Source organism: Anomalospiza imberbis, chromosome 5 (assembly GCF_031753505.1).
Source record: "Anomalospiza imberbis isolate Cuckoo-Finch-1a 21T00152 chromosome 5, ASM3175350v1, whole genome shotgun sequence".
Taxonomy (NCBI): domain Eukaryota; kingdom Metazoa; phylum Chordata; class Aves; order Passeriformes; family Viduidae; genus Anomalospiza; species Anomalospiza imberbis.
This window is the reverse complement of record NC_089685.1, coordinates 2,177,913-2,205,405: the sequence shown is the minus strand read 5'-3', so window position 1 is coordinate 2,205,405 and position 27,493 is coordinate 2,177,913. Positions and strand designations below refer to the sequence as shown.

Genomic DNA, 27,493 nt, shown 5'->3' with positions numbered 1-27,493 from the left:
GGGCTTGGAGCACCCTGGGACAGTGGGAGGAGTCCCTGCCATGGGAGGGGTGGCACTGGATGAGTTTAAAGATCCCTTCAAACCCAAACCCAGTGGTTTTGGCCCAAACATAGTGAAGATATTCAATTAAAATTGAGTAACAGGTGGGGTCTTTTCCAGACCTACCCTCAAAGTGAACTGAGAGAAACAATGGCTGAACGAGAAGTTATAGAGAACTTCAAATTTACTTCTAAATTCATCCAATTTGCCCAGATACATACACAGAACCACAGCAAATATACATAATGCCATAAGTCAGGAAGAGAAAAGTGAGACCTTGCCACGGGTGAAAGTGTTTTCACCACGTTTGCCACTGAAATAATTTTCTCTGAGCAAAAATGGAAGCAGAAGCTTCTTTAAGCTGGAGGAATAAGAGGAGAATTATTTCTCTCGAGAGCTCTGATTTCAAAGGTCTGTGTCAGAAAATAAATTCCTGGAGCCCCTCAGAAGGTCACTGTTTTGTCTGCATGGAGGAACTCAAAGCATGAGTACACGTTTCACTCTGGGCTGAAAATCTTCAGATTTGCAAGCAGGGAAAGTTCTGAGAGATCCTGTGTCATCCAAGCTGACAAAAGATTATCAAAAGAACCAGGAGAACTTGAGATCCCTCATTTAATTTCACCAGAGATGCTTCACCTATATGCACTATTTTATTAAAAATGTGGTGAAACTGTTTTTACTGCAGACAGACCATGACTGATTTTGGTATTGAATTCTTGCTTTTAAGCCCTTAAAGCCCTGAAGAGATTCATTAGGAGAGTAACATTCATGCAAACTCTTTAATTTTTTAAAAATTAAATTTAATAGTTACATAGTTAACAGTTGATTTGACAAAGAAAAAAAAGACTTTTGACTTGCATACAAAAGAGACAAACCTGCCCTTTGCTTCAAGTTAGTGCTGGGAAAGACAAAAATGAGCCCAGCTTGACTCCAGCTCAGCTCAGCACCTGCTCCACCCACCAAAGGAACCAAGGGCTTGGGCTGTTTGGCACCTTTGAGAATCAGGGGAGAACTTTTAATTTAAAGACTTCTTTTTCCTTCTCATCCTCCCCCACGAAAAGACTCAAAGCATCGGCAGGCAAAGATTATCCTGTTCCCTGAATGGCAAATTGAGAAGTTTTCTGTGCCTCTTTTTAATCCATTTCTGCTGCAGTTAAGCTTCTTTTCTCCCTTAATTGTACTTGTGGCCATTTCATCTCAGGGTCTTTAACAAAGCCATTTGTGGATAATAGGGAGCATTTTGTTTTAATCATCCTGTTGACACAGAGCCTGAGATCTGAAGAGATCAGCCTTAAAAGAGATTTCCAAAGCCACAAGGAAATTGTTTCACTTATTTTAGTCCAAACTCAAGATCGACCAGGTTGCTCCAAGCCCCATCCTTGGACTTGGGCATTTTCAGGGATCCAGGACAGCCCCAGCTGCTCTGGCAATTCCAGCCCAGCCAGGAATTCCCAATTCCCAAGATCCCATCCATCCCTGCCCTCTGGCAGTGGGAGCCATTCCCTGTGTCCTGTCCCTGCAGGCCTTGTCCCCAGTCCCTCTGCAGCTCTCCTGGAGCCCCTTCAGGCCCTGGAATGTGCTGGAAGCTCTCCCTGGAGCCTTCTCCTCTCCAGGTGAGCACCCCCATCTCTCTCAGCCTGGCTCCAGAGAGGCTCCAGCCCTGCAGCAGCTCCATGGATTCCTCTGGACTACAGAGAAAAAGGCAAGATTGGAAGAAATAAACTTGAAAACCTCCAGTCATGTTTCATCTTTGGAACTGCCACCAAGTGAGCGAGGAGAGAAGGAATTAGGGAAGAAAAAAGAACAAAAAAAGAATTAAACCATCAACTGTTCTGTGCCTCCACCCCAGTTCCAAATTACATTAAATTAAAGCTTTATAAATATGACCATTCTGATGGCATTTTCATTTGAATTTAAAGCCTCTATTTGTCCCTGAATTGATTTTAATAAGCTATGGAAAACCAAGCATTTAACATCAGACAGCTTCCCAAGCAACAGTGCATCTTCATTCTGCCTCCAAATGATCTATGGATGAGGGAATTTCTTCTGAAATGTCAGCAGATCAGGCCTGTGCTTGAATTTTTAGATAAGTTATTCTTTATACAAGTTCTGACTGCTCTCATTTGATCCAGCTGCTCTAGTCAGTCAATTGATGCAGTTTTTATTCTACAGATGAAACTAAGGATGTCCAAATCCACATTCAGAGATCCTACATAACACTTAAACTTCTACTCTTGCTTATAAACCCTATGATGAGCTCCTTTTTAATGAGGGGACTGACTGTCCTCACTGGGGAAAAGCTCTCTGGATCTGCCACAGGGCTGAAAATCAGGTCTTTATGAAATCTATCCAAATGGAGCATCACTGGCTGTTGCCCAAAGCAAAACAGTTTTCCACTCCTGAACTACAGCATCAAAGGTGCCTTCGGAGAAGGACCCAACAAATCCCTCCCACCACAATTCAGAACAACTCAGGGACTAAAGATGAACGGACAGAGCAGGGCATGAGCTTTTACAGCAGAGGAGAACTTCTTCATGTGCAACAGGTGGGAGAAGTGGCTGCAAGGCAGGGAGAGGGAATTCAAACTGAAAGAGAAGCCCCACAGGAAGAAAAAAAAAAGAAGCAAAAGAAGCAACATGGGATCCTGGACTGAGGCTACAGAGGACAGCCAGATAAGGAAGTTGAGATCAAGGCAATTATCAGGATTTTGGAGCTTGCCTAGAGCCCCCTATTTCAAATTCAAGTGCAATTCCCTCTCTTCTGCCTTTAGAAAACGTCCTCTGTTTGTTGTCTCCTGGAAGAAGCTGGGTCAGGACCAGGCTGTCCCTGTGACAGAAGAGATGCCTGAACTGTTATGGACTGGAGGGAGGATTTGGGACACCCAAAACCACCCAGTACCTGCTCCTACAGAGAGGTAAAACCCAAAAAGTATCCAAAGGTGTTGAAAATGCCACAGATCCAGCCAAACAAAAACCTGGAAGGTGTCCCTGCCTGTGGCAGGTTGGGATGACATGAAGTTTAAGGTCCCAAAGCAATCTGTGATTCCAAGAAACAAAGGAGCAACCTGCAGAATGGAAATTCACTTCCCATCAGTGTTTGTTGGATTCCATGATGGGTGTTTGTCAAAGATTTCAGTGATATTCAAATATGTCAAAGATAATTCAGAGTGCAGCAAGCAGGGTAAAATACTTCACTCAGTTACCAGCAGAAAATGGGGGAAAACAGAGCCATTTTTGACCTTTTCTTTTGAATTTCCAACTCTGTTTTTCAGGCACCACTAACTAATGCCTTTAACTGCAACTAGTAATAGCTCTGAAGTTTCTCCCCAGCCATGCCTCACTTCCCTTTTCTGCCCTGCTAGAACATCGATCTCTAATTTGTTAACACTCAGAGCTGCCAAAGAAAATGAAAACCTTGGTGAAAAGGACAAATCTATTCCAAGTTCTTACAGCTATTCAGCCAAGCAGCTAATCTGCATGTAATTGTAGTAGTGGTGTTAATACAAATGTGCTTAGGCTTAGAGATGCACCTGAAAATGCACAACTGTATTTATGGCCCCTCCTGATGACGAGAAGCCTCATTTAAATCTTTCCCGTTTACAATTTCCCTTCTCAGCTCAGCCCTGTTGCTATTCCATGGTTTAAATTATGTTTTCCCAATGGGGCTATTTCTCCACGACCTAAAGCAGGCTTTGCCCCCCAAAATGAGTGTGGTACATCTTTGAGGCACACAGGAATGGGAATTGTTGCTGCCAGGGGTGATGGCCGAGAAATTTAAGTTGGGAATTCCCTTCTGTTGGCGGCATCGGGAGCAGACGGCAGCACAGGGATGAGGATTTCAAATTCCTGGTGCTGGTTGCTTTTATGGAATTAATTCTTAAATACTGGTCCAGGGGGTCACTTATGCAAAGCAAAAACCACACCACGGGGAATCATCAGCTCAAAGCAAACCAGGATCAGCACGAATCCTAAAATCCTGGAATGGTTTGGGACCTTCAAGATTATCCAGTTCCACCCCCCTGCCATGGGCAGGGACACCTCCAGCTAGCCCAGGGTGCCTTCCAGGAATGGCTGTGACTTCCAGGGAAATGCCAGGGTTTTATTCCAAGGTACAGAGCTGTCCATTCTGCACGTACCATTTCCAAACACAGAGCTTTGCTACAGCAGCACCAAGTCAGCTCAGCCAAAATCTTCCATTCCATTCCTGCACAGCTCAGCTCATCCTGCATGGATGACTCCCACAAACTCCTGAGGCATTGGAGACTCAAAGGAAGACAATTTGAGGTCAGCCATGAAGCTCTTTTGGCAAAACTTCAGCAGAGACAGCGCTGAGTCCAGGGCAGCCTGTCCATGGTCTACAGCAGCCACAATTTTAAGAGGAAGTCTCAAAGTCAGAGAAAATCTGAGGAAATCCCTTTAACCACCACTTGTTTCCAACTCATTTTGGCCAGTTTTTGGAGGCAGAGATCCTGTGAAAGTGGTGAAAAAAGTACCTTCCTCTAAGGATAGTTAAGGGACAGGGATCACAAGAGGTTGCGGTATCTCCAGCCTTGGAGGTCCCCAAAAATCCCCCTGTCAAAGCCCTCATCAATCTGCTCAGAGCAGGTGCTTGGACCTCCCAGGGCCCCTTGCAGTCAGAATAACTCCATAAATATGGAAATTCAGATCTGCTATCAGGGTGAAAATCTCTTTTGGCTTGTAGATGTGCAATCTTCTCTGCAGCTGGAGGTGAAATTCATCTTGTGGCAGAAGCCCAACAGAAAGAATCACAGATTAGCTCTGTCTTCTTTCAAATCAATGGAAAATGGCTGGCTTTAGCTCTGTTTATTAGATCTCCCCCATCACTGCTGCCTGAGATTGGCTGCCTCAGGCCATAATGAGTGCAAGATTACCATTTTTTGAAAAGCACAAATAACACTCACATGCCAGCCCGACAGAGACCACAAATAAAGTTCCTGAAGAAAAATTCTAAAATATTCTGTCTCTCTCAATCCAACAACCCTGGAAACAATGTCATGGCACAGGCTTGTTGCTGTTTCTCCCTCTGCTTTAAAAAGTTTTGTCTGTGGTTTTCTTTTGAGCTGGTATTTATGAGAACTTTCCTCAGGAACCAGCTTGATCAATCCGATCAAATTCTCATTTTGTGGAATTATGAGCTGCAGTATCCAAATAGGATGAGTTTGATATTCAAAACCACTTTAGCATTTGCATTTGGTCAGAGCTGTGAACTTCTTTGAATGTTGCTGACACAAATAATGTGAATTTTGGTCTCTCTGTCAGGTGATATTTTGATGGTCGGGATCAGCAGGAGAACAAAGAGGGGGAGAATATGGAGAGCAGGTTTTTCACTGTGCAAAGTTCATGACCCAAGTGAAAACAGCCACAAGAGAAGGCAGAAAATCTGATACCAACTGACTGGCAGCTGATGCTGCCACAAGAAAAGCCAAACTGCAAAAATCTGAGGATCAATAACAGGTTTTGGTGATGGTGAAGCAACTAAAGAACTTCAAGGATGGTCTCTGGCAGCTGCTTTGAACACCAGGTGAGAGCAGTGAGGAGGAATCAGCACTGGTACAACAAAAATGCTGAGGATATGAACAATCCCTGATGAAAAACAATGTAGGTATTTGTTTGGATGAGTGATAAGCACCTGAATCCAAGAAAACTGCATTTTACATCCAGATTAGATGGAGAAATCTGCTCATATTTAATTTAGTGAAGCAAGAAAGGAAACAAGTTCTGAGTGTGTTTAATCAAAGGAATGGGAGAATTTTTCAGTGCTTTTCCAAGAGTGGATCCCAGCAGACCCACTGAGCTCAGGAACTGCCTCCTCAAGGAAAAGCAGCCACAACTAAGGCAGGTGGGCTCTCCCTAAAAACCTGCTCAGAATAAATCCAGGACCTAGGAAAATGAAAGCATGACAGAGTGGAATTACCAGCACAAACACAATGATCTGGAAGTTTAAAAAGTCACAGCATTGCTCTCAGTAAGGCAAAATCCATCAAATTCCTACAGCTGGATGACACACGAGGCCAAATAATTCAAACACAGACTCCTACAAACCTTCCTAATTTCTATCTGTGTTTTGTGACCTCTGAAGATGATTCCCACTCTTTCCTGGGCTCTTTTTTCCTGCATTCCTCATGGGTTCTGTTTATTCCCACTGGTCATTTTTCCATCTCCCTCCCACAGTGCATCATTGAAGCCAGAGCTGTTATTCTGCATTTCAGCCATCCCACAGGTATTTGGGGGATGTTCTGTCCTACAGATGGATTTTTTTTTTCCACTGTAACCTTTATTTTTCCTTCCCATTCCAAGTGTTCCATTGTGCTGCACACCTGCATTTCTCCAGACATTCCACCCTGCTTGGCCTGAACAGACTTTCAGTTGTTTTGTGAATTCACAGCCATTTCTTGTAGTAAAATCTGTGAATTCAGTATTTCCCTGTGTAGGGTTATAAAAGGTCTGCCAATCCCTGTGTCCATCCTGGAATTTGTCTTTTAGGATGGAGTTCACCCCTGGAAGTGTCCAAGGCCAGGTTGGATGGGGCTTGGAGCACTCTGGTATTTGGGGGATGTTCTGTCCTACAGATGGATTTTTTTTTTCCACTGTAACCTTTATTTTTCCTTCCCATTCCAAGTGTTCCATTGTGCTGCACAACTGCATTTCTCCAGACATTTCACTTTTTCCCTGCTTGGCCTGAACAGACTTTCAGCTGTTGTGAATTCACTTTGTGTCACACACACTGTCCCCCTACGATGGCCATTTCTTGCAGTAAAATCTGTGAATTCAATATTTCCCTGTAGGAAATTCCTGTGTAGGGTTTTAAAAGGTCTGCCAATCCCTGTGCCCATCCTGGAATTTGTCTTTTAGGATGGGGTTCACTCCTGGAAGTGTCCAAGGCCAGGTTGGATGGGGCTTGGAGCACTCTGGGATAGTGGAAGGTGGCCCTGCCATGGAATTGGATGGGCTTTAATGTCCCTCCTGACCCAAACCACTCTGAGATGTACAAAGACACCATAATTTAGACCCACAAATGCTCTGTTACAGACTTGTGTTATGCCCAAATAACACCTCACAACTGAGAGAAGAATTCCACATTGCAGTTCTTTCAAAAAGCCACAAACACAACCATTTCATTTACAATTCTCCTTCACTCCTCACAGCAGCAGGTCCAGCTGGATAAATTCCATCCCTGTATTGATTCCCCAGCTGTCTGATAACGTATGGAAAAACTTGTAAATTTGGATTTTTTATTTTACTTTATAAAGCATGAGAGCATTGAGGATGAACTTGATATAACCAATATTTTCTTCTCCTTTTTCTCCCTCCAAGTACAAAAGTGACTCTCAAAAGCTCCCACATCTATGATCTGGGCAGCTCCAGGAGAAACATCTCTTTTGCTACTATAAAATCTGGAATCACCTCGTAGGGACAACGCCCTCAGGCACAGGGTGGGATTTTTGGGGTTGTCCTGTGCAGGGCCAGGAATTCCTGCCAGCAGGAATTGTATTTATAGCACCTGTACCCTGAAATTTCCCATTAACTTTGTCTTCAAATTCTTAAATCCTGGGCAAGAAGAGGAGTAAAACACTGCCAGTAAACTCAGTCACATAAAAAGAGGTTCACATGTCTGAAAACTTTTAATTGCATCAACTACTGCAGTAAAAAGACATCAAAGGTCCCCTCAAACACTTGCACTAAATCCTTGCTCTGTCAACCACTGGTAAAACTCCCACTGCAAAAATATCCCACATGCTGCATGGTACAAACACACACAGCACTTTACACCTGATTTTCCAATATAAAAGCACAGGTCTTGTAAGGATTTTTCAGTTTTTCATGAAGTTCTTTCAATTTTACAAGTACCTGAAATAATCTCTTGTCAGTTCATGGCAACAATTCAAAGAAAAAAATTCACTGATGTTTTCTGAATTTAAAAGGGTCATTTACTGCTTTTTAAAAGGCCTTTAAAAAAACCCAATTTCTGCACATTTTCTAACAAAAGGAAGCCCAACCTCTGCTATTATCCAATAATTCATCTCACCTATACACAGCATTATTTTGTTTTGCTCAGCTGAGATCCCACTGAAAAGCTCCTGCCTGCTCAGCCACAAGAGATTCTCAAACCATCAGCATCCTGCAGATTATTTTAAACAGATAATTAAAGAAAGTTTCCCAAAAATTCAGTGACAGGAGCAGCAGAAACTCTTCAGAAGTAAGGAGGCTCATGAAAGCTGTTAGAGAGGCGCAATGAATACAGTCTGGGCTGGATTTGTTTCACGGGGCGTGTTCGGCTGGCAAGGAATTACTTGGAAGCGTGAAGTGTAAAAAAAATACTGCACCTATTCAGAGGAATTAGAGGGACATGGGAGAAAAGATATCAACAGTTTTTGATTTAAAGACAGCAAATGGAAGAGTTTCAGCTACAGGGAACTGCATGGAGTAAGGACAGGCTGAGCTCCTAAGCTCTGGCACACAGGGAATGGCATTCCCTGATTTCACACTGGGGCTCTCCTTTCATGCCAAAACAACTTTGAGTTTCTTCTTAAAGAATAACAAGATGGTTTGGGTTGGAAGGGACCTTAAAGCTCATCTCATTACACCCCATCCATGGGCAGGGACACCTTCCACCATCCCAGGCTGCTCCAGCCCCAGTGTCCAGCCTGGCCTTGGACATTCCAGGGATCCAGGGGCAGCCCCAGCTGCTCTGGCAATCCCAGCCCAGCCAGGAATTCCTAATTCCCAAGATCCCATCCATCCCTGCCCTCTGGCAGTGGGAGCCATTCCCTGTGTCCTGTCCCTGCAGGCCTTGTCCCCAGTCCCTCTGCAGCTCTCCTGGAGCCCCTTTAGGGCCTGGAATGTGCTGGAAGCTCTCCCTGGAGCCTTCTCCTCTCCAGGGGAACATTCCCAGCTCTCCCAGCCTGACATTGGATCCATCTCCTCTCCAAGAAATTCATGGACCCAGGGGCTTCACTTGGAATCTCAGGAAACCATGAAGGGTCTCCCTTCCCTTTTCCTCCCTTTTCTGTCCCCATCTTCCATAAAGATCCTTCGGGATGGATTCTGAGTGTCCCAAATCCCAGAATCTCAGACCAGTTTGGGTGGGAAGGGACCTCAAAGCTCATTCCAGGGACACCTCCCCTATGCAGGGTGCTCCAATCGTTCCTTGGACATTCCAGGGATCCAGGGGCAGCCCCAGCTGCTCTGGCAATTCCAGCCCAGCCAGGAATTCCTAATTCCCAAGATCCCATCCATCCCTGCCCTCTGGCAGTGGGAGCCATTCCCTGTGTCCTGTCCCTGCAGGCCTTGTCCCCAGTCCCTCTGCAGCTCTCCTGGAGCCCCTTCAGGCCCTGGAATGTGCTGGAAGCTCTCCCTGGATCCTTCTCCTCTCCAGGGAACATTCCCAGCTCTCCCAGGCTGGCTCAGAGCAGAGGGGCTCCAGCCCTGCAGCAGCTCCATGGATTCCTCTGGAATCTCTCCAGCAGCTCCAGGTGCTGCTGCTGTTGTCCCCAGGGCTGGGGCAGCTCTGCAGGTGGGGTCTCACCTGAGTGGGGCACAGGGACAGAATTCCCTCTCCTCTTCCTCTTTATAGAGGCAATCCAGAGCTTCCAAAAAGGTTGTGTTTTTCTTTTTTTTTTTAGGTATGTTGTGTCCTTTTTCAGCTTTACCTGCTGAATACAAAGCTCTAGAAACTGGAAACCAGCAGGAGATGGGAATGAGAAAAGGAGGGAAAATCTTCCTATTATTGTTGTAATCCCAAAAAGCCACACACACATCCAGTGTGTGCAAATACCACAGAGTGGGGTTTGCTGAAAACTGATGCATGAGTTATTTCAGTCTAACCCAGAACAGTCCCTAATATTCAGTTTTGTGACCTGCATTTTGCTGTCCCACTGCTCTGCACAGCCAATCCACGTGAAACAGGGGCCGCCCGATATGACAAACAGCAATTCCTCATCTTAAAAGCTGGAATCTGATCCAAAAAGGGAAGTAGGATGCACACATGTCAGACAAGGAGTGCCAGAAATGAGTAAATAATCATTCAAAATCACGCCCTCACAAGTTGCTGAATAAAATGGTTACAGGAAAAGATTGCACATTTTAACTCATGTCTCTGGATAAATAATGAATTGTGTGCTGCCTCTTTGTACAGAATTTATCAGAGAATTCACTCAATATCTGGACGGTTCCACTGCTCTCCTCTTGCCTGCTGAAAGTGAGGCAGTGAAAAAATGGGGAATTTCCCCAGGCATGAAACAAGCAGTTCCAGTGAGGCCCTGGGCTGGAATTGCCAGAGCAGCTGGGGCTGCCCCTGGATCCCTGGAATGTCCAAGGCCAGGATGGACACTGGGGCTTGAAGCAGCCTGGGACAGTGGAAGAATCCCTGGGGTTGGACTCGGATGAGCTTTAAGGTCTTTTCCAACCCAAAGCATTCTGATTCCATAATTCTCTGAACTCCTGAAATCCATAGGAAGCTTGGCATGAACAGACATCAGAGCTGGCACGGAACAAAAATTATCTGCAGTGCTTTTAAAAACACATGTGGTACCAAACAACAGAAAATATTCTGCATTATTGTCTCAGTCTGTGAGAAGCAGAGAATATCTTCTTTGAGACTTAAGTTGATAAATAGACAAATTTTGTTGCAAAAAAAAAATCTCTGAACTGGATTAAGGTGGCACCAGATATGAAAAAGATAAGACATTGAAAACAATCATAACTCTCTTCTGAGAATCAGACAAACATTTGAACTCCTCTGCTATGGTTCATTTGGATTTGCATAAACTCCCTAAGTGACTCTGGCCTGCAAAGGGTTAAACCCCCTGCCATGGGGGAAAAAATCAAGACTTCTAAAGTGGCAGGAGAGCATCTCCTGATTTCAAACACATGATTATCCGGCCCTGTTTCAAAAGGAAAGGCCTTTAGAGGCACAGCAATGTGCATGTGAATAGATCTGCATTGGAGTCCCAGCTCTCAGGTATGAAAATGCTTTTGGTTCCAAAGGAGTGAGATCTAGGAACTTTCATTTCTCCCTGACACACTGAAGGGGCTGAACATGCCATCAGAACCAGCAGCTCTGAATTTGAAAGGGTCATTTCTGTCCCCAGCTCTGAGGGTTCAGCCACTTCTGCTGTGTCACATTCCCAATTAAAACCAAGACCAACGATGAGCCCAGCTGAGCAGAGCTGGGCCTATTCCACATCGAGCTGGTGGCAGACACAGAATCCACAAAGAGGGTGGAAAAAAGTTCAATCAGAATAAAAAAGAGAAGAAACTTCCACCTTGCAAGGATTAGTGTATAAATGGCACATTATTTTTCCAGGAGGATCTCCCAAATACAGAAATTGATGCCATCTCGTCTCTCCTGAAGGATTAGGGGGTCAGAGATATTGAAGGAAATTTGCAGTGCCCAAGACCAATTGGTTTTGCTCTTTAAAGCAAAAATTTGGCTGCAAAGAAGTTGTCACTAGGCTTGTCACCAAGTCCATTACTGATTTTCTCTCTTCTCTCCTGTTTTCTGCCATTTTCTTCCTACAACTCCCTCTGATCATCTTTAATGAGAATTCCCTTCACCTAGTTTTAAATTCAGTGTTTCAGTTTCAAGGGAGTTTCACAGAACACAGAAAAATACAGAATTTCGCTTTTTGTAGTGAATTCTCAAGGCAAAAGAAAAACCTTTACTTAAACTTTCATTCCTGTGGCCAAGTCTGGCCAAAGCTGGGATCTGTGTCACAAATAATGTGAGACAGACCTGGTGCAGTGTTGGATTAAGCTGTTCTCTGACCCAGAGATGGGGCAGCTGAGAGGTGTTTTTAAAACTTTCATTCCATTTTCAGTCTCACGAGAAGGGTGAGACAATACAGATGTTATAATTCACACCATCACAATCAGAAACCAATTATTTCTTAATTACAACACATTGTAAGTGTTTCTTGGTCTGTCAGCTTTAGCCACACCATGCTGCAGATGCCTTAAAGCCAATCCTCTAAAATTACCCCTCGTGGGTCCTGCTACACTGCATCTTTCACAGTTCTATCTCTCCAAAGTGTCCAGCCTGATTTGTAAGGCCACCCTTGGAAACTTGTTTCCAGTTCCATTTCTCTCCCAGCAATGTCTGTCCCACTCCAGGGCATTTCTAAGTCAGCATTTCTCATCTCAAGGTTTGCATCCAGATGCACGCTGGGTGAGCTTTCTGTCAGGCTTTGAGAATTCTCTACAAACCCATTTCCCACAGTGCAGCTCTCTTCTCTCTGCACTGGGGTCACATCCCAGGATTTTGGTTCAGCTCTCGCTGTGAACGGACTCTCCCTGATTTTAAAGATGTTGCCACTGGACACAACTGCTCCTGGGCAGGGCTTGACCTCCTGCACATAAAAGCACAACAAATGAGGTGAAAAAATGATAAACTCAGAGCAGGACGTGGTGCAGAACCCAGATTTCCTCAAGCATTGTAAAAGCTGTATCCTTTACACAAAGCTTTCCCCAAACCCAGCATCCTCTGTGTTTAAATTACAGAAACAAAAATGACTTTTTTTTTTTTTTTTCCTGTAACACAACGGTGAACCAACAAAACTCATATGGAAAAAGCTGGGTCTAAGTCAAAGCTTATTGTTCATAAACCTAAATCAACTTCCCAAAAATCCATTGCTGCCACATGTCAGTGGTCCACCTCCAGCTCCTCCAGATCCCTCTCTCCCACCGAAGGCCAAGTTATTAATAAATTGTTTTTCCACTTAGATTGGATTGATCATTTATTTTCAAAATCCCTTTTCCCATCATTTACTCATTACCCGCCTCCTCTTGATGTAAGAGGACATTTATTTCCTTCTGCATTTATTGTGCTGGCAAACAGAAACACTGAGCAGCATTTCCTGGGGATTCTCTAATTTATCTATCAGTTATGGGACTGGACTATTTTTAGGGGCAGGAAAAAATAAAATATCACTCAGAGTGACAGCAGTGAAAATGAAGGCAGTGAGCCTTCCTGTAATAAAGGAAGAGTGTTCCTATGATTCCATTATTTCAGCCCTTGGGTTTGCAGGACTATTTACAATTAAAAAAAGGCATATTTTCTCATAAACATTATTGCTTTCTAATGAGAATAATTACTAACTAATGCTTAGGCAAAAAGGGACTGTTTTCCTCTAATCATAAAATCATTCAGGTTGGAAAACCCCTCTGAGGTCATCGAGTCCAACCATTCCCAGCACTGCCAAGGACATCACTGCCATGTCCTTGTCCCCAAGTGCCACACGCACAGGGCTTCTTTATCCCTCCAGGGATGGGGACTCCATCTCTGCCAGGGTGGGCAGCCCTTTCCAGGAAGGAATTTTCCCTAAAATCCCCCCTGGGGCTCCCCTGGCCCAGCCTGAGGCCGTTCCCTCTCCTCCTGTCCCTGTTCCCTGGAGCACAGCCCGACCCCCCCGGCTGTCCCCTCCTGTCAGGGACTCGTGCAGAGCCACAAGGTCCCCCTGAGCCTCCTCTGCTCCAGGCTGAGCCCCTTCCCAGCTCCCTCAGCCTCTCCTGGGGCTCCAGACCCTTCCCAGCTCCCTCAGCTTCTTCTGGTTCTCCAGAGCCTCCCCAGCTCCATTCCCTTCCCTGGACACGCTCAGCCCCTCTGATTTGATGTCCCTCAGCAGGGCCAGCACAGGGAAATGGTCACTTCAATTTAGAGCTGTAATCATTTCTAATTACGTTACCTCAACTAAGAAATCCTCCCCGAGGGTTGCTTTAATCCAACATTAACTTAGCACAGTATTTGTTCCCAAACTTCAGCTTGTGATGGGAAGATGGTGGGAGGAGGGAACAGACCCGGGTGAAGCGAAAGCTGCTTATTCATTACCTCCCCATATGTTAAAACATTTTGCCATATTCTATGCAAAGCGATAAATACAGCTCTTAACATTCAAAAAACTCCTTCCCTTTGGTCCTTTTTGCCTATTTAAAACGGTTCCCTCTCGTGACAGCTTTTCTTTGCTCAGTAAGAAGGCGAAGGGGAAAAGCTCAGATGAAGCTACACTCAAAAAAATCCCCACAATCACCAGGGGGCTGAGGAAATGCTGGAATTTTGACTCAAAAAGTGACTGGTGCTGGATAAACGTGGCTTCACTGGGATTTCACTATCCCAGGCTGCTCCAGCCCCAGTGTCCAGCCTGGCCTTGGACATTCCAGGGATCCAGGGGCAGCCCCAGCTGCTCTGGCAATTCCAGCCCAGCCAGGAATTCCCAATTCCCAAGATCCCATCCATCCCTGCCCTCTGGCAGTGGGAGCCATTCCCTGTGTCCTGTCCCTGCAGGCCTTGTCCCCAGTCCCTCTGCAGCTCTCCTGGAGCCCCTTCAGGCCCTGGAATGTGCTGGAAGCTCTCCCTGGAGCCTTCCCTTCTCCAGGCTGGGCACTCCCAGATAGTTTGGAGCAACCTGGGATAGTGGAAGGTGTCCCTGCCCATGGCAGGGGGTGGAGCTGGATGAGCTTTTAGGTGCCTTCCAACCCAAATTATCCTGTGATTCTATAAACACAGGGGTTCTGTGTTAGCAATTTCCACCCAGATACCATCACCCCTTGGACTTGTGCTGATTCTTCCAAAACAAAAACATGGAATTAAGTCATATTTTTCCTTGGACTGAAACTACAAAATAATCAGAAATCTTTCTAAACAGTTTTTTTTTTTTTTTTTTTTTTTTTGCACATGCTAGAGAAATAAAAAACTGCAGCAACCTGTGGTTCCACGTTAAAAGTTACCAGGTGTCTTAGTGCACAGCAGGAAAAATCCTGGAATATTGGTTATCATGGGTTTTTTTTTGTTCTCTATAAAGACACACATACATAATGCAAAATAATCTATATACAAACATTTAGAGAAACATCAATATCTGCTATTCAGCGTGGAACAACTCTTCATTTTGTTATTAAGCAGCATTTTAGCCTTGCTATTGATTGGATATGTGATAGTGAAAGATGAGACTGAAGCAGGTCTTTTTCATAGCAAACATGAAACTCTGCATTTTTCGTGCGCTTGGGGGAAAAATGCATGGCTGAGGTGTGTGTTTAATAATAAACATCTTAGCTACTTAGTCAGAAAGGGTAAATAGAAGATTATGAGGAGGGAAAAAAATGAAATCAAGGCTGAGACCCAATTGTTCAGAATAATGATTGTGGCTGGGCAAGATATGGAGGCAGAGCATTAAATACAACCTCCAGCCTGGCTGTCAATCAGGTGGAGGTTTCAGATATTGTAATTGGTAGCAAGTTTCCTAATCTCAACCTGCCAGGCAAGAAGCAATTCAACAAAAGCTCTGTCCCCCAAACAGAACGAAATCTGAAAAGAGGAATTTTCTAATGTTGGCAAGATCACTGGGTGGGTTGACAGCTTTATTATGCTAAACTGACAAAAACATTACACTCTGGTCAGTGCTAAAAAGGGTGGTTTTTCAGGAGCAATGTGGAAATACAAAGCACTGGGAAAGTCTGATGAACTCCTACTTTTATCTCCCTGGTGCAGCACATGAGCTGAGACGTAGAAAAGTCTCTTGGCCCAAGTACAAAATGAGAAATTAATATATCTTGATTTTCTCCTCAGGTCTCCCACCGCAGCCATTTGGGAGAGCTGCAAGAAGTCACTGTGGCAGCTGAATATCCATTTAAAAAGGAAAAGGCCCCACTAACTCCACAGAAATAACACAATTCATTAACAATGAGGTGATATGGCAGTCGGTGGAATTCATCACATGGAAGCTGTAATGTATTTTATTGCTTCTATTGGAAAAGTGCTTGGAAATAGAGTTAAAGTATTGACTCTGTGTGTGTGGGTGCATATATACATTTATTTATTTGATACAGAAAGAGAAATAGAGCCAGGCAAATAGAAACAGGACACAACCACCAAGACTATCTCAAAAACAGGAGCAGAGTGGGAATGATGGAACTATTTTCTTTCAAACCACGAATATTTAGGGAATATTGGAGTAATTCCATGCCTTCATGGGAACAAGAACACCAGGTTTATTGAGCTGTCCCTGCCTCTTCCCTAAGTGCTCATCAGCCAAAATAATTTCCTACTTGGCTGGATCCAGCCTCAAGTCTCCAAACGTGCACCTACACCCCTGCTAGCTGGCTTTGGAATGTGTGAAGGAATGCACATAAATGTGGGGAGAGTAAACATGTTTGCTCTGGCAAATACAGACTTCTAAACACTCTGAGAGGTGAGAGCAGAATCATCCTCTGCTTATGGAATTCTCGCTGCTACAGCCACGTGAGATCACTAAGAGTAAACAGACTGATAACTGAACACAAATACAAACAAAAAAAAACCCTTTAAATTGCTAAATTACCTTGTAGGGAATGAAAATGTTTATGGTTATTATCCTGCTTTGTACCAGTCCCCCCTCTGTTATCTACATCTTGCAAACTCCACTTTACAAAAAGCCCAGCAAACAGCTTCTGATTACTGAGTTGTTGGGATCTGAAAAGGTAAACAAGGCTCTGAAGCATCTGAACAAATGTGGGGCTGGCACTGCTGGCACCTGAGCACTTGTGCTGATGAGAAACTCCCACAAAAGCCAATTCCTGGCTGGGAAGCTGCAGATCAGCTCCTCAGCTCAGCACTGCAGCTATCACTGCAGAGCATGTTGGGCCATCCTAAGCCTTGAACAGAATAAGGAAGAGATCATTAAGTTATAATTTCCCCACACAATTGGTATAAGCAATTCCTACCAACAGGATTAGGATGAATACAAGATCCCAGAATAAAGCTGCTCAGCAGTGAGGATGGCAGTTTAGTGTCTAGTAAATTTGATTTCTCTGAAAATCCTGACACATCATAATAGCAAAATCCTATTTACTGTAGCAAGCAGGATGGATAATACCATTTAACACCTGGGATAGAATGTGCCATCAGCTCAGAGCTTTGTGCTCTGTGTGCTCATCTTACCTTAAGGTTAATGCTCCTTGACAGCCTCCATGGAAAGCAGAATCCCCAAATTAAGTGCCTAGCTTGGGATTTGCAAATCCTTCCTCGACATTTAAGGCAGGGGAAAAATGGATGCAGAGAAGTGGATCAACATTTCCTGAACTTAGTCTGCATCCCCAGGCTGGGATCTGGCACTGAGCCCTCTGTGGAGCAGGAATGTCCCCACACAAAGGCCACCACAGCCCCACCACAAGGCTGTGTGGGGGCTGTGGAATGGGCCAGGAACTGTCAGAGCAGTGAGTTCTAGGCTGTTAAAGGTGTGGTGAATCCAAGGTAACACTGAAACCTCCAAATTCCTACAGAATGGCAGAATCGTGGAATTTTCTAGGTTGGAAATCTGAAATCTGATGATCTCTGAGATCAATCAAGGCCACTAGCAAACCATGTCCCCAAAGTGTCACATCTTCAGGTTGTTTAAATCCCTCCAGGGATGGGGACTCCATCTCTGCCAGGTCTGGACAGCCCTTTTAGGAAAGGAATTTTTCCAATTTCCAAACCTCCCCTGGCCCAGCCTGAGGCCGTTCCCTCTCCTCCTGTCCCTGTTCCCTGGAGCACAGCCCGACCCCCCCGGCTGTCCCCTCCTGTCAGGGACTCGTGCAGAGCCACAAGGTCCCCCCTGAGCCTCCTTTGCTCCAGGCTGAGCCCCTTCCCAGCTCTCTGAGATTCGTGCTGCAGGATAATCCTATTGCCTCACCCCACAACCACACCTTCACACCAAACTGCTCAACACCCAAAAGTATTTCTAGGAAACTCAGGAGCACAGAAACTTGGCTCCAGTGGAAAATATTATGATTAATATGGGGATCCATATCTTGCTCATTCACACTGATAAACTAAGTAGTTGTGTCATACAGCAGGGTATTAAAATTAATTTCCTTCTGCTGCCATGACTTGGGGCAGGATCCTCCTAATGATGCATATTAGCATGAGGAAGCAGTGCAACATGAAAATAGCTGGGCTTGCTGGAGGAAATTGGAACTGGGGAGTCCCATCAGTCTCAGAGACAGAGCAGGAGCAGACACAGCTCACTGAGTGTCTGTGTGATGCCAAAACTACAGCGAGAAGCAGGAGAGGGTCATGTGCCCTTCGTAAGAAATGCTGTAAAGCAAAAGCCAAGGGGTGAAGGAAAACTGGGATGTCGTCTGCTCTGCATGGAAATTGTGTGCAAGTGTTGGTGGGGGCTGGAAGCTGCACAGCAAAGGGACCCTGGAGATACAGAGCTGGTTATGAATAAAGTCTGTGGACACCAGGGCTTGGGACTGGCACTGAAACCAGGCAAAAATACTACACCTCTCCACTGGAATTAGAGGGACAAGAGAGCGAGGATACCAACAATTTGTCCTATAAACACCAGAACTGGAACAGCTTCAGTTACAGGAAGTGCATGAGTAAGGACAGAGATCCTGAGCATGTGGCACACAGGGTAGGAATGGCCTTCCCTGAAAAAGGGCTCTGATTTCACACTGGGGCTCTTATCTATTCCAAAACAAATTTATTTTCTCCTTAGAGAGTCACAGAATGGTTTGGGTTAGACAAGACCACCAGGATCACCCAGTGCCACCCCTGCCATGGCAGGGACACCTCCCACTGTCCCAGGCTGCTCCAGCCCCAGGGTCCAGCCTGGCCTTGGGCATTCCAGGGATCCAGGGGCAGCCCCAGCTGCTCTGGCAATTCCAGCCCAGCCAGGAATTCCTAATTCCCAAGATCCCATCCATCCCTGCCCTCTGGCAGTGGGAGCCATTCCCTGTGTCCTGTCCCTGCAGGCCTTGTCCCCAGTCCCTCTGCAGCTCTCCTGGAGCCCCTTCAGGCCCTGGAATGTGCTGGAAGCTCTCCCTGGAGCCTTCTCCTCTCCAGGTGAGCACCCCCAGTTCTCCCAGGCTGGCTCAGAGCAGAGGGGCTCCAGCCCTGCAGCAGCTCCATGGATTCCTCTGGGCTCTCTCCAGCAGCTCCAGGTGCTGCTGCTGTTGTCCCCAGGGCTGGGGCAGCTCTGCAGGTGGGGTCTCACCTGAGTGGGGCACAGGGACAGAATCCACCCTTCCCATGCTGCCCACGGGGGCTTCTGGGTCCCACTGCCCAGGGCCAGGGCATGTCCAGCTTCTCCTTCACCAAAATCCCCAAGTCCTTCCCCCACGGCTGCTCTCCATCCTTTTCTCCCCTCAGCCTGGATTTGTGCTTGGATTGCCCTGACCCATGTGAAGGACCTTGCACTTGTAAGTAAATAATTAACACAGCGTGGGGCACAAAAACTCCGTGACTTCAGCCCTGTTTTATCTCTGAGTTTTGCTGTAGTCAAGGGCCACCTTCATCCCCTGGGTGGACAATGGAAAACAGCGACAAATCCCCTTCCAAGCTCCACGTGTGTACACCTAAATCACAGCTGCACACCCCAGTCAGATGCAGAGCAGGGCAAGGCTGTTCTTTAACTGCTTTGTTAAACTCTCTGCTATTGCTCTGCTGCTGTGGAGCATGTAATAACTAATAGCTTATGTGCTATCTTTGACCTAGAAACACTGGCAGCTGTTCGGGGAATTGCTGGGTTTTGGGGAAGTATCAAAAGGTTTTTAGCACATAAACCAAATTTATGAACAGTTATTCCCCCTGAGAATAGAATTGTTGATGTTTTACTATCGCAGCTGTCACTTGTGCACAGTTATTTTGTCCTGTATTAATACCCTGCAAAGGTTGAGCATCTTCCCTCAGTCACTGAAATATTTTATAATTGACAGGCTTCATCTGGCACTGAATATGGATAATTTTCTCCATAAGGAGCACACTGTGCTGACACTAATCTGTTCTGTTGTCATCTCCCTTTATTATCAACGTCTGCATTGTTTTTTCAGCAGCACTGAGGAACACAAATACGAAGCTTCTAATTGAAAAGGCTAAATAATCAAAAAGCCAATTAATCATCGAGATGAGCTCTGACACTCCATGATGCAACAGGCAGAAATACCACACAGGCATAACTGAAGTGTTTTTAAAGTGTGCTTATTTGATGTGGGGATGATCTGAGATTGTAATTAGCATTCTTTGTCACAGGTGACAGCCTCGGATTGAACATTTCTTCATCCTGACATGAATTCTCTGAGCTCCACTTGCTCCCACCCCACCTCCTGTTCCGAAATTCCCTCTGTTGAGCAGCCCATGCTCTATCTCTGTGCACCTCCCACTGAAATCAGGACAAGTTCAGGAACAACAAACCAGCCTCTTTCCATGCTCTGTCATTTCCAGACCTTTTTTTTTTTTTTTTAACTCTATTTCCATCCCCATTTTCAAAATTCCCAGCACAGAAGCTCCCAGATGACCCCAGTGAGGGAAGGTGGGATTGCAGGAGCTGTGACCCCTCTGCTTGTCCAGGTTTTCACGCTGAAATCTCCACCTCTCTGAAGAAATTCCATGTCAGGTTTGGAACACAGAGTTCGCTCCTCTCAGAGCTGGAACAGCACTTTTTTGTGTAGGAGAGAGATGAAAATTTACCTTGATGACAAAGTGGATGACAACTTGGAAAAGCAGAGGATTTTAACTCACAACTAAGGAGTCAGAATGAAAAGAGAAGGCTTGGTACCACAGAAACTCCACTCTGAACGCAGAGCAAACATCACCCATGGTACAAAACAAGGAATTCTGGGATTTCCAATCCAGGCAGAGAATCCAAGAGATGGCAGAATTTCCTATTTCACATCCCCTGGGGGTGGCACTCCAGCAGAACTCAAATAAAGTTAGTTAAAGTTCATTATCTCCCTTGCACAGCACAAAAATGTATTTACACACATTGGAGTCTTCCCTAACAGGGGCAAGTGAAGCCACTGTGCCAGCGATCTACATGAATGCAAAAAATGACCACGAAAAACATCTAAAAAGATGTGAGAGGTAAAAAAAGGTGAAAGAAAAAGCTGTCCAAGATCCATGGTTTGTCAGACATCTTTTGCCATGAATTATTCCACACTAAGAGCATAGCTACAACCCCCCCAGAAAAATCCAGTCTGGATAAAATCCCACTGAAGCTTTTTCCTCTAACACCAAGCCAGTTACTGGAGAAAAAAAGAAAGTGTTCTGTGGAGTTTTTTTGAGGAGGATCTTAAATTTTAAATGAAATATATGAAATAATTTTAAAACATGTTTAAATAATGCACCGATTTAGAATCATTAAACTGATTTCCCCTCATCCTTTCAAACTCTTTTTCATTGCCAAGAACATGGGACTTCATTAATGTCATCTTCACAAAGGGAGGACAAAACACCGACACGGTGTCGGATGTACCCTCCATTTAAAATATTCATTAAGACCAATTACACACACTGATAATTTATGCAACATGTTCTTCCTCCTAATCCAGAAAAACAAGGGGTTTACTTCTGGCCTGCTAAGCTGCATCAATGAATATGGATCTTGTTAATAATTTTCACAATCGACTAACACCAAAAAAAATCTGAATTAATCACCAATATATAAGCTCAGGAAGAAGGCAGAGGGGTAAAGGAGGCAAATGTATTCAGGCTGGAGGTTACAACCAACCTGGGAGCCAGGAAATGATGACAGCAGTAATTATTTGAAATTAACATCCTATAAAATAATACCCTGTAAAGAATAGGAATGTTAACAGCAATATGTTAAGCCACTGTAAGCAAGTCCCACAGCTTTCCAAGCTGCTCTCTACAGTTTAATTTCAAGACTGTGATGAGATAAAGACACAGAAGTGCCTTTTAAACATGGTATAAACTTGGAATTAAAATTGAACTCTCCATGTACTGATGGAGCAATCACTAATTCCACCCACTGAAAGCAGAAATTCACTATGTCCCTTCACACTTCACTTTTTTTTGTTCTTATTTTAATTTAAATTATTTTACTTGGTGACACTTCTTCACTTCCACTGGCTCTTCATCAGTGCTAGTATAAAATAACCTCATTATTTCATTTTTCTGTCTGTAATTACCATGACAGATGAAATCCCACGGCGAATGTGAGAACTTTGTTAGTAAAGAAAACAAATATTCTCCCATCACACCTTCCACCTTGTCAATATTAAGCCAGAAACAGCAGAAGCAATACAAAAATAACCCCTCTGGCCAAAATTTTAATCTTTATCTCCTTAAAAAAGTCATCTTGCAAATATAACCAGGAGCAGAAATGAACAGAAAGGGGGAAAAAAGGGAAAAATGTTCATTAAAAGGGGAAAAAAAAAAGGTTTTACCCTCTCTTCCAGCCGAGCCAGCTGCTCTTTGTAGTAGGCATCGTGTTTCTTCAGCTCCCTGTCCTTCTCTTCCAGCTGCCTGGCCTAAAAAAAAGGAACAGAATAATAAAAATACTGAATCAAGGATATTTTCCACAGTTCTGGGCTTTTTCCTCCCCTCCTCAACATCTCTGCCTGAGTTTGCCCAAATGGATTTGGAACCGTCACCAGAATGCACCAGGCTGGGATTTATTATTGGTTTTGATTTGAATTAACTTGGCAAATCACTTCTAAACTTAGGAAAACCTAATTCTAAACAGGTGGATATTTGGAAGAACAAAATCCTTTTATATATTTGCTAGAGTGCATCCAAAACTCTCCCGTTCTGTTGAATTAGCAATCACTCCTCTGGAAACTCCCAGATTGACTGAAGTATTCACTAAGCTGAAAAACTTGACCACAGGATCACTCCCATGTCCAATAATCTAATATAATATAGAATAATTTAAAATATTTATATTTTCAATCCTAATATGACCTGAGTGTTCTTTTAAGACATACTGCTCCCAGCAAATCGATGGTTTTGAGTTTTCATCTGCAGTATTTCCCATTTTCAATGATTAAGAAGACTCATTAAAAATTAGAAAAGCATTTTAAAAACATTTAAAAACATTAAAAAGCACATATGCACAGAGGAATTTATTAAAAATATATAAAGCTGTAAGTCCTGCAGTGTAAATAGCAGATAAGGGATTTTTAACAAGCTATGAAGGATTTAACACCTAAATTATCAATGGAAATATTTTCCAGGTTCAGCATTTTTTAATAAAATATCTTTAGTGACTCATAATTATCTAATAAAGGTCATTACAACAATTACACCACATATTGTACAGATACAAGATTTGATTCCCTTTGTCAAGATCAATTTTTTGGGTTTTTTAGCAAACACCCAAGGAATACATTAAAAATTTTGGATTTTCCCTTGTTTCCTCATTCAACTGCTTACCTTTGTTTCTATGTCCTGAAGCATGTAAAAAATGTTAAAATTCAAATTAAATTTATAATATAATGCTGAACAGAAAGAGTGCAAAAGTAAAAAAAGAAACAACCCACATGCATGTCAGGTGTATCTAGAAAAATACAGGAAACTACTTGGAAATTCTTGGGGTATTTTGTGCAACTTCTTCAAAAATACCCCAAAAAGCCGTATTTTGGATGAATCAAAAAAAAAAAAAAATCCATGGAACACATGCCCTGTCCACCAGCATTTAAATCAGCCTTGCCTCGTTAATTACAGCTTTTCCAGAGCTCATTCCGTGAAATACTCCAGCCAAATTCCCATATTTTGTATTGGTCATGGTTTGTTTCTCCTTACAGATAATCCCTGATGACGTCCCAGACCCGGTGGTTACAGAACCCCTAAAATTCACTGCAGGTTTTGTGTCCCCCCCAAACCATCCTCTCCCAAATACGGATTCATGGAATGGTTTGGGTTGGAAGGGATCTGAAAAATCATCTCATTCCAACCCCAACACCTTCCACTATCCCAGCTTGCTCCAAGCCTTGTCCAACCTGGCCTTCGACACTTCCAGAGATCCAGGGGCAGCCAAGTTTCTCTAGAAACTTGTGCCAGAACACCTCATATTCCAGATCTAACATTCCATATCTCATATTCCAGATCTAATATTCCAGAGCTCATATTCCAGAGCTCATATTCCAAATCTCATGTTCCAGATCTAAAATTCCATATCTCATATTTGAGATTTCATATTCCAGATCTAACATTCCATATCTCATATTCCAGACCTAACATTCCATATCTAATACTCCGTACCTTATATTCCATATCAAATATTTCATATCTCACATTCCAGATCAAATATTCCATATCTCATATTATATATTGCATATTCCAGATCTAACATTTCATATCTCAAATTCCACATCTCATATTCCAGATCTAACAATCCCTATCTCACATTCCAGATCTAATATTCCATATCTCATATTCCAGATTTAATATTCCAGATCTAACATTCCATATCTCATATTCCACATCCCATATTCCAGATCTAACATTCCCCATCTCATATTCCAGATCTAATATTCCATATCTCATATTCCAGATTTAATATTCCAGATCTAACATTCCATATCTCATATTCCACATCCCATATTCCAGATCTAACATTCCCATCTCACATTCCAGATCTAATATTCCCTATCTCATATTCCCTATCTCATATTCCAGATCTCATATTCCACATCTCATATTCTATATTGCATATTCCAGATCTAACATTCTGTATCTCATATTCCATATCTCATATTCCAGATCTAACATTCCCCATCTCACATTCCAGATCTAATATTCCGTATCTCATATTCCCTATCTCATATTCCAGATCTCTTATTCCACATCTCATGTTCTATATTGCATAATCCAGATCTAGCATTCCGTATCTCATATTCCATATCTAATATTCCAGATCTAATATTCCAGATCTAACATTCCCCATCTCACATTCCAGATCTAATATTCTGTATCTCATATTCCCTATCTCACATTTCAGATCTCATATTCCACATCTCATGTTCTATATTGCATAATCCAGATCTAACATTCTGTATCTCATATTCCAGATCTCATAATCCAGATCTAACATTCCCTATCTCATATTCCAGATCTCATATTCCACATCCCATGTTCCAGATCTAACATTCCCTATCTCACATTCCAGATCTCATATTCCACATCTCATATTCTATATTGCATATTCCAGATCTAACATTCCGTATCTCACATTCCATATCTAATATTCCATATCTAATATTCCAGATCTAACATTCCCTATCTCACATTCCAGATCTAACATTCCCCATCTCACATTCCAGATCTAATATCCCATATATCATATTCCCTATCTCACATTCCAGATCTCATATTCCACATCTCATGTTCCAGATCTGATATGCCATATCTCATATTCCCTATCTGCAAGGCATCTTCATGGGTACCCAATGCAAATATTCCATGTGTAACCATCCCATGATCCCCAAAACAATGATCTGCAGAACATTCCTGTTGTGCAAAACAGGCCAGTGGCAAAGAAAACATACCATTAATATTCCACAAAGCTCAGGAGAACTCGGTTAAGGTCTAGTTCTTACAATCCAATTGTGTTCCCCACGATTCTATCCATGAGCTAGAACTAAAACTGACTTTGGAAAGGCAATGGGATGGAATAAAACCCAGGGAAGAACCTCCTGACTGAATTCACTTGCCCCACTTCTGACGATTCACGAGGGCACAGCTTTGCAGGGTGTAAAGCACAACGGGTCAAGGGCACAGCAGTGACAGAAGAAGACAAAACCCATCCTTATCCTCCAGGATTTAAGCTGAGCTTAAATCCTTTTCCTCTGTCTTGCTGTGATCAGGAAATGCAATAACATTTATTGCAAGAATATCCCTCTGAATGGAAGATTTTGCCCTGGGAATTTGATTTACTTGGGAAGTTGGTTCATTTTTTGGGGTGATTTTTGGGTTTGGCTCCCTGTCACCCCTCAAAATAACTAATCATCCAACCAGCTGGATTTTACTGCTCTACAGTGACACTGCTCATTGCAATGATCTGCCACTGATAAAGGAGAAATATTGTATATAAAATACTAAATAATCTGTTTATCCAAAGGCTTGCTTCCCTGTGTTGTGAAAGTAACTGGAAGATTTGGTTGGCAAGAAAGAAACTCGGAAAAAAGAGTTTCTTCCACCCCTGACACTTGTACAGTAACACAGACACAGTAAAGTTCAAATGAATAAATAATAAATAAAATTATTCATTTATACAGGAGACTATAAATATGCCAATAGAGGAGAACTGAGTGCCAAAATAAAAACCTGTAAAGTAATATCATATTTATGGGGCTGCAGCAACAAGATCCCTGTGAATGTCAATGAGCTGCAAGAAAATAATTAAGAACAGCCATATTTTCAATTAGCTGAGCGCTGCACTTTGGGTGTAAGTGAGGTACTGGAACAGGTTGGCTGTTTCTTCATGAAAAGCTCTGACAAACAAAACCTTTGCTTGGGTGTTTTCTAAAGAACAGCTTCAAAAAGCCACCTTTGCTTCCCAAAGCACCCGAATTTATTACCCAAAACAGATCACTAATATTAAATATAGGTCCTTCACAATCACAGGGAAATTGGACCAACCAATTAAAAGGTAGCACCTGGATTTGGCACAGCGCTGATAGGAATTGCCATCACTGGAAAAATGGATTTCTTCTCGATGAAAAAGTTCCAGGAATCATCTTGTACCTGACTGCAGGGACACCTGTGACATAACCAAGCCCTGCTCACGCTGCATACAACAAAAACACATTTATTTTGTCCTCTGTGAGGCAGAATAAAGCAGCAGTTGAAAAGTTATGTTTAATAATTAAATTTTAAAATTAAAAAAAAAAAAAAAGGAATCTACTGCTGGATGGAACCAGATTCCAAGAGTGTGTGGCCATAAATTGCTATAATTTAAGGAATGGATAGAAAAAAATCATTATCAGGCTTGTATGTAGGTTTGTAGGCAGATTTCAGACTCAGCTCCTGAAGCCTTTGGCAGTCCAAGGTTTGGAGCTGCCCCTCAGCACAAACTCCAAGAATTCCTTTTAAATTATCACTACGCACAAAATCATCCCTAAGCACAAAAAAAAATCATGTGGACACATCACTTGAAAAGAGGGATGCTCATTTCCACTTGTGAAGGTGGAGAATTGTTAGGAATTGGAAATGGCAGCACCAATAATGCATCATAAAACGGAGTCTTTGACAAGTGTAATTAAAACAAGCCTTTGTAATTACCACTAAATGTGCTACATTAGTACATTTTCTAAAAATAATGAAGTCCTAAAAGAGTGAGTCGAGCAGATAAAAAAGATCGCATTGAGAGGAGGAGGCTAATGGAGAAAATTAAAAAATTGAATTTATGAACAAGTAAGGATCTAGTGTAGAACAGAAGATGTGACAAGAAGCTTCATTAACTGAATCTCATTATAGACCAAAGGAGAAAAACACAAATGTACAAATGCCAAGAAAAGAGTTACAGATTCCAATCCTAATGTGAGTCATGGGAATATGCACAGGAAAACCCACAGGAACGTCACTCTCCACCAAGGCAGAAATTCATTGACGTTGTTGCCCCTGATGCCTTGTGGAGGCTGAGCTAGAACAGAGATTAGATGGAGTTACAGAATAAAGCAGTGATTTATTACAAGGATCTCCTCATGGATCCACCTTGGGCAGCACCAGAGCCCAG

The 27,493-nt window shown here is 43.2% G+C and overlaps 1 protein-coding gene across 3 annotated transcripts in view; it reads right to left on the bottom strand.

Moving 5' to 3' along the window:
• CHCHD3 (coiled-coil-helix-coiled-coil-helix domain containing 3) overlaps positions 1-27,493 on the bottom strand; it is a 131,425-nt gene that overhangs the window by 30,085 nt on the left and 73,847 nt on the right. For 2 of the 3 annotated variants that reach the window (XM_068189374.1, XM_068189376.1), the window contains exons 5-6: positions 23,191-23,205; positions 22,203-22,286 (exon numbers count right to left, since the gene is read on the bottom strand). In XM_068189374.1, coding sequence (XP_068045475.1) covers positions 22,203-22,286; positions 23,191-23,205 — 99 coding nt within the window. The remainder of the gene's footprint in view (positions 1-22,202; positions 22,287-23,190; positions 23,206-27,493) is intronic. The other variant, XM_068189377.1, reaches the window with a different exon arrangement.